General features: G+C 33.6%; 1 protein-coding gene across 11 annotated transcripts in view; it reads right to left on the bottom strand.

Annotated features, from left to right (window-relative positions):
• Positions 1-12,131, bottom strand: part of FER (FER tyrosine kinase) — a 288,611-nt gene that overhangs the window by 134,176 nt on the left and 142,304 nt on the right. For all 11 annotated transcript variants that reach the window (XM_069088134.1, XM_069088138.1, XM_069088142.1 and 8 more), the window contains one exon: positions 5,216-5,272. In XM_069088134.1, the coding sequence (XP_068944235.1) occupies positions 5,216-5,272 (57 nt within the window). The remainder of the gene's footprint in view (positions 1-5,215; positions 5,273-12,131) is intronic.

Below are 12,131 nucleotides of genomic sequence, written 5' to 3'. Positions count from 1 at the left end.
CTACAAACTTATTAAGTACCTATTATGTTCAAGGTGTGCTGCTAGACACTGGGATTAAAAGGATTCTCTTTTCAAGGGGTTTTGTTTATGATTTTGTTTATGGAAGGTTTCATGGGAAAGGTAATTTTTGATCTAGGTCTTAAGGAAGTGATGGGCTTTAAAAGAAATGAGAATGGTACTGAATGAGAGGGAGTCTATTCTAGTCACTGGGATGGTGTGAATAAAGATAAAGAGATGGAATAATAAATAAAGGTACAAGATGAGAGTAGTCTAATTTATCTAGGAACTTAAGAAACTAGATAAAAGCTTCAGCTAGGGCGGAGGTTGAAACTAATTTTTTTTTTAAAGCAATTGGGGTTAAGTAACTTGCTCAAGGTTACAAGGCCAGTTATTTCTGGGTGTGGTGCTGAGTATCTGAGCCCGGATTTGATCCAGGTCATCCAGACATTGGAGCCGGTGCTCTTACTCGCTGAGCCACCTGGCCGCCCCGGAAATAATGATTTTAAAGGTGTTAATTTTAGTTGTTATTCCTGACTCATTCAGGTTAAAAATAAATTATAAGTTCAGGATTTTTATACAAGGTAACCATATTTTATATTTCTAAAAGTGCTTAATATTTTCTTTTCTTTTTTCACTTTTTGGAGGTCAATTGAGGTTAAGTGACTTGCCCAAGGTCACATGGCTAGTTTTTGTGTTAAGCGTCTGAGGCCACATATGAACTCAGGTCCTCCTGACTCCAGGGCCAGTGTTCTATTCACTGCGCCACCTAGCTGTCCAATGCTTACTATTTTCAAGTTAATAAAATTTAATTGCAAAAATTTACATTTTCATGTTTTATCAGATGACTAACCTTGCCAAAGATTTACAGAGAACAAGTACTATTAGCATTTATGCACATTTCCATTTGTTGTTATATGTTTTTTATATAGGATATATATCATGTATCTACTTATATATGATATATATTATACATACTATATCATATACTATGTAATATAATACATGTTATATTATGTGTACATACATATACATGTGTGCATTTACGTGTCTATATATGAAATGCCTCTACATGATTCCGTGTAGCAAATTTCTTTTATCATGGGGGTACAATTGATATCCTTCTTACCTAGCCCTAATCCCTGAATGGGTATTGCCTCAGTCAAACTGAGACCTGTTAAAGACCTTAGCTTAGAAAGACCAAGGTCTCCTGCTATGTCCAGGGCCATCTCCAGTAGTCCTGATCTACATCTCACCACTGGACCCAGATGGTTCCAGAACAGAAAGTGAGGCAGGTGACTTTGCACAGTCTTCCCTCGCTTAAAACCAATTCACTTGCATGTCATGGAATTACCTCCCTGATGTCATGGTTTTCTTCAAGAATGAAGGACAAATAACAATATAAAATGTATGTATGTATATAATATATATATAAAAACACACACATATATATGTATGTATATGTGTGTGTGTGTGTGCATAATATTTATAAATATATTTGCCTACCCACAATGACTATGGAGTCAGGGAACTTGAGTCAAACCCTTTCTGTGACGCTGCCTATGTGGCTACAAACCAGTCAGTCTTTCTAGGCCCTGATTTTTTTGTCTTTAAAGGATGGTTTACAAGTGAGTTCCCTCCCAGATCTAGATCAACATATTATCGCTATATGATCCATTTGCTACAAGGGTATTAAGAATTCTCAAAGAAGAGATGCATGCAATTATCATCTCTGAGCTGACGATTCTTAGATATACTTATCTATCCCTAACCTCCCTGCTCACCTTCACTCTAGTTTCTCTAACTACTTATTGGATGTTCTGAACTAAATGTCTTATAGATATCTTTAACTCAATGTGTCCAAAACTGTCCCACCACCCCTCCCTCATCCACCCTTCTTCTATTACTAATTTTCCTATTACTACTGAGGGTACCACCATTCTCCCAGTTACTAAATCTTGCCACTTAGGTGTCATCCTCAACTCCCCACTTTACTATTTCCCAATCTTTTGCCAAGAACTGTCAATTCCACTTTCTTAATATTCTTGTTGTGGCCACCTGGATGCAGGTCCTCATCACCACGTGCCAGAACTATCTGAATAGCCTGCTTGGTGCCTATCCAGTCCATCCTCCATTCAGCTGCCAAACTGATCTTCTTGAAGCTAAACTAAGGTCTCGTCATATCACACTGCTCATACTATACTATATACTATAGCTCTAATGCCTCCCTATTACCTCCATGATCAATTATAAAATCTTCTATTTGGCTTTTAAATTCCTTCATGGCCTACTCCCTTTTTACTTTCAAGTCTCCTCACATACTTCTTACTTTCCATTTATGTTTTGATGCAGTTACACTGACCTCCTTGATATTCTTGACAGAAGATATTCCATTTCTAGACCTAGACTTTGAGCATTTTTTACTGGTTTTCCCTTATGCCTGGAAATCTTTTTCTACTTATCTCTGTCTCTTGCCCTTCCTGGTTTCATTCCAGTCTCAAACAAAATCCTATCTTCTAAAAGAAGCCTTTCCCAAACCTTCTTATTGTTAGCACCTTCCTTCTCATAACTACCTCTATTTATCCTGTATATGTCTTGCTTGTATGACACAGCTGTTTGCATGTTGTCTACCCCACTGGAGAAGCTATAAGCTTCCCTCTTGTAAGCTCAATGAGAGTAGGCACTGTTCTCTGCCTTTCTTTGCTTAGCACAATGTCCAGCACATAGTAGGTACTTAATAAATGCTTACTGGTTGACTGACAATATCTGTGATTCTGAAAGCCTATAAGAAGAGATAGAAGTCAGAGGTGTGGAAATAAGAAAGGAGAGGGTATGTTTCATGAATAGGAGGTAGTATAGTTAAGAGCTAGGGATATGTGACAAAAATGAAGGAGATAAGAGCTGAAAAGGTCATTTGGAGTCTAAAATGTGTCTTTAATGAAAAGTTAAAGGAGTTTGGGCTTTCTGAATATACAATAAAGTCACTGATGGTTTCTGACCTGAAGAGTGACATACCCAGTAATTCTGTAGTCAAATCAAGTCTATATCCTGATCTGGGTGGGGTTGAATTGCAGTAAGTGAATTTTATAATAACCAATTTTACCATAATTCCAAGAAAGATGCTTGTTCACTTGATAATTCTATTTTCTACTCACTGACAAGCATTATGAAGTGGTTAATTTTCCTCTATTTGAAGAATTTCTTAGGGAATGATTTATCAACTGTCATATAGTTTTTCTAGAGGATGTAGTCTTTCAAAGAAGGATAATTAAACTTATTAAAATTGGCATATTCTACTTCACTTCGTGCTATTAAGTTTTTGAAAAAATTTCCTATGGAGTTCAATTTTATTTTTACCCCCAAAACAGTATTTAAAAAATAAGATGACTAAATATAAGAATTCATTAGAGGATTTTTCTTTAATTGAAAAGAAAATTTTCCTTACTACTGAATATTTCAGCTTGCCTCACTCTCTTTTCTTGTTTGACAACTGCTCTACCTGTATTATAGTTATTTATTAATTTTTTTCATTTTTGATTCCTTTATTACTCTAGATTTTCAATGGTATCTTTTGATTCATGGACAATATACACTTTTTTCTTATCTAAAGATAATAAATGCATGTTTCTATGCAGAATGATTAAGACATGGAAAGCAAACATCTATTACTATTCTTTAGTTTGGGGCTTTCCCCCAAATTTTCCAAGTTTACACATTAAATCAATACTATTACATCAGTAGCAGATAAGGTTATATGTATATATAATGATAATTTTTTAAATTTTGTGAATCTGTCAAATAGCTTATATCTTGAAAAAATATTTTGAGTATAATTTTATCAGTATAATTTAACATGCACTTAATTAGTACCTACTATAATCCAGGTACCATGACTAATTTCATAAAAATTTATGCTCTCCTAAAATAATCTCTTTACTTTACATATTGTATTGTAATTAACAAGACATTAATTGAAATTGTTTGCCTTTCACAAATGTTCAGATTTTACATTGTCCTGAATTTCACATCATGAAGTCAAGATCAATCAACTCTTTTGTGTAGAAATATGTCTAATAAAGATATAAATCAATCTTTTAAATAAACTAACATTTAAACATTACAATTGAATTATAAGCAAAAGAATACTCAATTTGCATTCATTTTCTTCCATTCTCACTAGTTTTTCTTCCATTTCTTACTGAGCCAAAACATACTCATCAGAACTCCCTTATACAGTTAGTATTGGGGAAAAAGAATAGGCAAATCATACAACTGTCTTTTATTATATACGGTTTCTATGTTCTGATAAATGTGATTTGACCAGTATTCTATATAAATCTGTGTAACAACAAGCTGTAAAACAAGGCACTGCTGCATATACTTATATATTCATATACTTTTTGTTGAAGGGTCCAGATGTGATATCATTGATGTAGGAAAATCCCATTAAGGAAATTCCCTTTATGACAGCTACCACTGTTCTGCAATTTATAGGTAACAGTAGCACTTAGAAATTTAACCAGGACCATAAAGGTGTATGTATCAGACATAGTACTTAAATCTAGGTCTTCCTGACATTGAAATTGGCCCCCTAAACACTTCTACATGTACACTGTCCACAAAAAAACTGTTTCTTGTCTTGAGATGATTTATATTTAAAACTTTTATCCAATGTGGTCATATAATTTGATACAATATAGAATTTTAAAAACAAAAGTGTTAATATTTCATTTTTCTTGAACTATTTTTGTCATATAACCCAGAGAAAGAAAAAAGACTATAATTTGTTTAAATATACCCTACTTCTACATAAAATTTTTCATTATTTCATTTCCTTTATAAGGTCACTAATTTAAAGTTATATACATTTGTTATTTTGTAACGAGATGACTTTTTACTTGTGTTTCTTTAAAAAAAATTATGTAGGGTATTTTTAAGTCATTAAGAAACTTTAAGTTATTCCTCAGTTTCAATTTAGTTGTTTTAAGGGGCAAATATAGCAAAATTGTACTGTACGTATACACACACACACCCATATACATATACACATATACATACATGTGGTACTATGCTTTCATAAATTAGTTTCAAACCTTACTGAATATTAGGACATGAGAAAAAAGTTTCAAAGAAAATAGAGAAATCTTAAGACTTTACAACCAATATAAAATTCAAACTTGAACTGAATTTTTAAAAGTTAACACATTTAATTACTTACCTTGCCTAGTAATTCTCCCAATGTGACATCTTCATGACTAAGAACCCATTTCTTATCCTACATCAAAAAACAAAACAAAACACCTGTTTGACATATTGAAGAGTCTATTTCCTAGCATAGAAAGTATATTTGAGCCAGGAGAAAATAGGTAAGAAGGTGTAACCTCAGGAGGGTACAAAATAGATTTAAGAAACACTGTTGCACAACAGGATATTATAATCTACCTTATTGCAAATTTTGATCAGTTGGCTAAATGATATGCTAAATAGCTTCAGTATGATAGATGGTATACTAAATAAAGAGAATCAAGCATGCATGTTTTCTCCTAGCCAGCATAGGTAATAGTAGAGAAGCAATGAGGTCAGAAGGTAGGGAAATGGGGGAAAGCAATGTGAAGTCGGTTTGAAAATACAGGTGGAATTAGATTGTAAAATGAGACCTGTTGGGTATCCTGAGCTGCAGTGGGCTAAGCAGATCAGGTGTCTACTCTAAGGCCAGCATCAATATGGTAAGCCCCTGGGAGTAGGGGGAGGGATGGGCACCAGGTTGCCTAAGGGGAGGAGAACAGGACCAGGCTGGAAACAGCAGATCAAAGCTGCTATGAATTCTTTTAAAAAATGGAGCGGTAAAAATGATCCCTAGGGAGATATTATATGTACAGTGAGGGTAGCGGGGAGAGAGAAAGAAAGAAGGCTGGTAAGGATAATGTTGGTTTTATAGATATGTTGAATTTGAGGTAATAGTGGGAGATAAAAACGGACCTTGTCCAACACAGCTAGTACGTGAGCTCAGACCTTGAAAGAAGGTCACAGTTGGTAACATAATGTTGATAAGCATCCATACAGGTATGATCAATGAAATTATTAAGTGGATGAGATCCCTGAAGGAGTCTGTAAAACTAGAGACTAGCAGAGGCGTGAGGACTGAACCTTAGGGAGCACTGACCTTGCAAGTGTTGGGGAAACAATAAAAGAAGCATAGAAATAGAGACATAAGAAGAAAAACAGATAAGGATAGTGCAAATAAAACAGAGAGGCCAAAGAAAAAAGACTCATAGATTTGAAAATCAGAAGATTTCAGGAAACACAAGTCAGGTAAGAAGGAGAACCATCAATTTAATCACTTTAAGATTTCCTTTCTACAATAGTCTATATTCAATTCCTACTCAAAGGTACCCACCTAAAGCTTTTGAAGTAGCTACCCTTTATAGAATCTTTCTAGTGATGCTACTGGCATATTGAAAAGGTCTCCATTATACTACATTTCCTCCAAATCAACTTCCTTCTCTTTATATCACCCAAGAAAAAAGTTGGATTAAAAAAAGAAAACTTTATTAACACATAAGGGGAGTGAAAAGGTGAAATAAAATAAATTTATAGAGTTCAGAATGATTAAGTATAGAACAAAGGAATTATATCCATCTGATTATAATCTGACAAAAATATGAATGAGGAGGATTAAGAAGTATGAGACTGAATTAATGAAGAGACCCATGGCAATGAAATAGAGACATAAAACAAGAGGTAGAAGGGACAACAGTGTTAAGTTAAATCAATTGTGGAAATCCTTTGCAGATTGTGAAAAAAAAAAGTTAAAAACAAATCAATTTTGATCTAACTAGGACATGATTTGACATTTTAAATAAATATATGCTACATAAATAATTTTAAAATTATTTCTATATAATGCTTTAACCAAGAAAAATGGATCATAATTACACTGGCATTATTTTAGTTATAGGTATGCATTAATTTAGAGGCTGTCTGTTGTCCATCAGTTTTAATTATCTAAAACTAAAGAGTTGTTATTTCCATGATAAGTCTTGAATGACAGTTTGTCCTCAGGAAAATAACATCTTTTGACACCTTGATTGGTTTTCTTCAAATATACATTATTATTCAATTATCTACTGCTTATGCTACCTGAGATATTACTTCAATTACATTTCAAATATATTTTAATGTTAACCATTAAATTATAATGCAATTTACTGAAATGTTTATCACTCACAATACTGTAAATTCTTCATTTTATATATTCGAAGCTTATAGAAAATTATTTGGAATATTTAATAACACTAGGTAGCTAGGTAACACAGTGGATAGAGCACAGGATGTGGAGTCAGACAGACCAGGGTTTGACCTTGGGCAAGTCACTTAACCCTGACTCCAAAAAAACAAAAGAAAAGGAAAAGAAATTTAATAGTATCAACCATACAGAATAGCCATACAATAATCAGACTGTAAGTTACCATTAAGCAGAAATGAGGATCAATCTGTTAGAACTATTTTATGTAGAAATGTTTCAAAGTTTTTACATTATTTTATCTGTTCATAGTTTATATAGGATGCACCAAAAGTCTTAGTGCAATTTTAAGCTAATAAAGCTTTAAATGATATCATCTATATTTCATGGGGAAAAAATGGAGAAGACAAAAAAAATTATCTCCTTTCATATAGGGGGTCCCCAAAGTATAAGTATAGTTCTGACCTATGATGGCTTTAAGCTGTGAAGGCTTAAAACTGCACTTCTAATTAGAATACCCTGCATAGCAACAGGCATATCTTTCCATCTTATCAACCATTTTTTGCCCCTACAAAAATGTTTAACTGGAATTAATTTAAGAAAAAAACTGTTTAAAAAAACTCAGATCATTATAATACTGATTTGCCATGATTCAGTGAACAAAAAGGACTTATAAGTACTATCTTTTTGAACGTTAATAGGAGTATTTTATTGAAATAGCCACAAAGCACTGGAAATCAATTAATCTTTAAAATTTTTGAAATTAAATCATCAAAATAATCTCTGCCTACAGAAGTTTCCCAACTTAGTGAACAACATAGGAAATAAGGGACAAGATCTCTGCTCACCATCCAAAGACAAAGTGTTACCTTCAGCAATGGCTGCAGGTAACAAAGCACTACTTTAGTATAACACACACACATAGTACTCATTATCTTTGTTTATAAAGTCAATCTATTTTACCCAAGCATCACTGGGAAGAACAGATAACTTCTACAGTGTTACTTAAAAGGTCTTTGAAGCTATGCATGATCTTTTGTTTGTTTTTTGGAGGGCAGTTGGGGTTAGTGACTTGTCCAAGGTCACATGGCTAGTTTTTGTGTTAAGTGTCTGAGGCCGAATTTGAACTCAGGTCCTCCTGACTCGAGGGCCGGTGCTCCATTCACTGTGCCACCTAGCCGCCCCAATGCATGATCTTTTTAATTCATGGAATTAAAGAAAATAAGAAAGTATAAATTAACTTTCCATTTAGATATATATTCAATTCTCAACAATAAAAACCCAACTAAAGAAAAAGCTTTAGATAATCCTCTGGAAGAGTATAACTTTTATTTCTATCTGATCCACACTGAAGATTAAAATAAAAAGTATTATTATTTTATCTTTCATTTTAATGGGCTTATACACATATCCATGTGAATGAAGAAAGTCGATTAATCATGTCTTTGAAAACAAAATTTTCACTTTTGAAAACTTTAGTTTACAGACTAGTAATAGTCAGAAGCCTTGAATCCAGTTGTCACTTTTCATTTACTAACTGTAACCTTGGGAGGGTCAATTTAACTTCTCTGAAATTCAGTTTCTTTCTGTTAAAGTGGACTAATAATGTTTGTGCTACTTACCACATGAATTTGTTTACAATTATAAAGCACTACATAAATGCAAGTTATTTCATAATTTTTGCTTCAAAATAGTAAATATGACATACTTCCTAATAATGGAACCCACTTTATTCTAAGAATCAATACAATGTAGATCCACCATGAGAATTTAGTTTAACAGCTTTAATTACTCTGTGATTCCAAAGTCTGGACCCATAAAGGCAGTACTATAGAAAAGTTTCAAGATAATATAAAAAAGAAAGCATAAAATGAAAAAAAATTACTTTAAATGACCCATCATTCCCAAAGAAGTAAACCATAAAATGAGTGAATTTCTGAACACAGTGACAGCATGACATTTTTTTAGCTTTTATTTGTAAGCTTCCAATCTAATTTATAACCCTTAAAACTAATATCTGAACAAAATCACACAATTTCACAATAAAGAAGATAAAATGATTGTTAGAGACTATGATCACCAGTACTCATTCTGGGAAATAATTGTTATATATACTTTTCCACACAGATTTTCAGGAAGCCTGTTTCATTACACCAGCTTACATTTGTTCCAATCAAGATTTCAGTCCTATTGCATTTTTAAAGCCAAAGTATTATTCAAAATTTAATCAGCTTTCTCACTAAATTTATAAAATTCTAACTGACAAGCATATGTAATATGGACTGCTTTGTTGGAACACTTTTTATAAACTTACAGTAACTGAAAAATTGCTGAAATACTAATGCATTAATTCTGTATAATCTAAGAGTTGTTTCCAACTAAATGTTTTCTATTTATGAAGGATTTAAAATAAATTATCATCATTACAACATAAAAGACGCTTATCTACTTAGTTTTTACCTCATCCTTCTATAGCAAATTTTAATTGCTTTTATTTTTTATTCATACCCACTTATCCACCCACCAAATCCCTTCCAAAAAATAAACTTCCATTTTCACTAGCAAAATATTAACTTAAAAGTTCTTCCAAATTCACTAACACTTCCAGTTTTAGCTTTAGAACTTCTTTTGTATTGAAAACTATTATGGTCAACTGTTCTGCAACAGAGCAATAGAAAGTGGTAAAAATGCTGGTTTAAGCATTATATATCCATATCTACTCGCAAGTTTTTGGTAGCTATGTATAAGCATACATACCTACATATGTATAAGTTAGCTGAAAAGATAAATGGATCAAAGCTCTCATCTCAAATTTCTACTCTCAGTCAAAATCCATGAAAAAAACTGTTAATACTCATTGCCTTTACTTCTCTTCTCACACACCTCAACTCTTTGCAATCTAACTTCTGACTTCATCTCTCAACTGAAATTGCTTTCTCCAAAGTGATCTGTGATCCCTTGCCAAATCTGATAGATTTTTCTAAGACCTAATCTTTCTTACCCCATCTTCTGCATTTGACACTACTGACCACCTTCTTCTTCTGGACTCCTCCTCATTTCTGGGCTTTTGTGACACAGCATACTACCTGGGAGACTTCAGATTCTACTTTTCTGGCTCAACATATAAAAATCACACACCCTAACTGTTGTGTTCCCAATAATTATAGCCTAGGTCTTTCCTATTCCCTCTATATTCTCTCTTTGATCATCCCATCAATTTACATGGGTTATCATCTCTCTGCAGATGATTCTCATTTCTAAATCACTAGTTCTAGTATCTCCCTACTTCTTCAGTTCATATCACCCGTTGACTATTGTACATCTCAAATGGGATTTCTAGGACACATCTTAAACTCGATATGTCTAAACACAAAACTTACTATCTTTCTTTCCTCCTTAATTTTTCCTTATTCTGAACTTCCTTGTGTTTATCCTTCACGTCTCTGCGGTTCCTAATCTCACCATCATCCGGGACTTTTTACTCTGTTACCCCAAAACTTCCTGATTCTACCTTCATAAGATCTCTTCTTCTCCATTCACATAGCTATCACCTAAATTCAAACCCTTCTTAAATCTCATCTAGATTACTGCAACAGCCTCATAATTCGTTTCCCCACCTTCAAATTTCTTACCACTCCAGTCCATCCAATAATTTGGCAATAATGCCAAATTAATTTTCCTAATAAAAAGAACTGGATATAATTTATATATAAATTTATATAAATTTTTATAATTATAAAATTTATAATTTTCCTTATGAAAATTTTTCTTCCCTACTCAGTCAACTCAAATGGTTTCTTACTGCCTTTAGGATCAAATGTAAAATGTCTTGTTTTAGCATTTAAAGCCTTTAAGAATCAGGTTTTTTAACCTTTCTTTCCAATCTCACTGGACATTACTTCCCTCCCACACTTTGTGATCCAATCAATGTGACTTTGAGTTCCTTACTCACTATATTTCAGACGACTGGAAATCTCACAGGAAAGTTATTTGAAAGTTAGTTAAGCTACATGTAATTCAGTATGCCCACAGAAACATTACATGGTTTAACTGGTTGACCAAAATTAAGCAAACTGGCTGAGGAATTGATTTGGTAATTTATGAAAAAGTCTACAGGAGACAAGAAGAGAGGAAACAGTGACTAGCCTTGGTTACGTGAGGATATAAAAACCTTCCAGGCTCTAGAGAGCCACTAAGTACAGATCAAATAGCAGTGACCAGTCAGTCAACAAAGATTTATTAAATACCTACTATCTGCCAGGTATTGTGCTAAGAGCTGGGAAACAAAAAGAGGCAAAAGACAGTCCCTACATTCAAGGTGCTCACAATCTAATGGGAGATGCAATGAAAGTACAAACAAGCTACATACTCACACACACAAAAAGGAAATCATTAATAGAGAGAAGGCACCATAATTAAGAGGATTTGGAAAAGATTTCCTGTAAAAGATGGGATTTTATTTGGGACTTAAAGGAAGCTAGGAGGCAAAGATGAGGAGGTAGAGCATTACAGGGATAGGAGATATATGGAGCCTAGAGCTGAGAGGTAGAATGTATTGTTCATGGAACAAAGAGGCCAGTGTCACTGGATAAACAATTATACATTGGGGAAAAAGGATAAGAAGACTAAAAAGGTAGAGGGGTATTAGGTTATGAAGGGCTCTGAATACCAGAGGATACTGTATTTGACTTGGAGGTGATGTGGAATGACTAGAGTTTAGTGAGCAGGAGAGTGACTGAACCTATGTTTTAGGTAAATCATTCTAGCAGTTGAATGGAGAATGGAATGGAGTAGAGAAGAGACTGGAGGCAGAGAGACCCACCAGCAGGCTACTGCAATAGTCCAGGCATGAGGGAATGAAAGTATGCACTAAAGTAGTGGCAGTGTCAAA

This window comes from Petaurus breviceps, unplaced genomic scaffold (assembly GCF_028583685.1).
Source record: "Petaurus breviceps papuanus isolate PSGF00001 unplaced genomic scaffold, PetGlider_PUasm1.0 184, whole genome shotgun sequence".
NCBI classification, from domain to species: Eukaryota; Metazoa; Chordata; class Mammalia; order Diprotodontia; family Petauridae; genus Petaurus; species Petaurus breviceps.
This window is presented reverse-complemented; position numbering and strand designations above follow the sequence as displayed.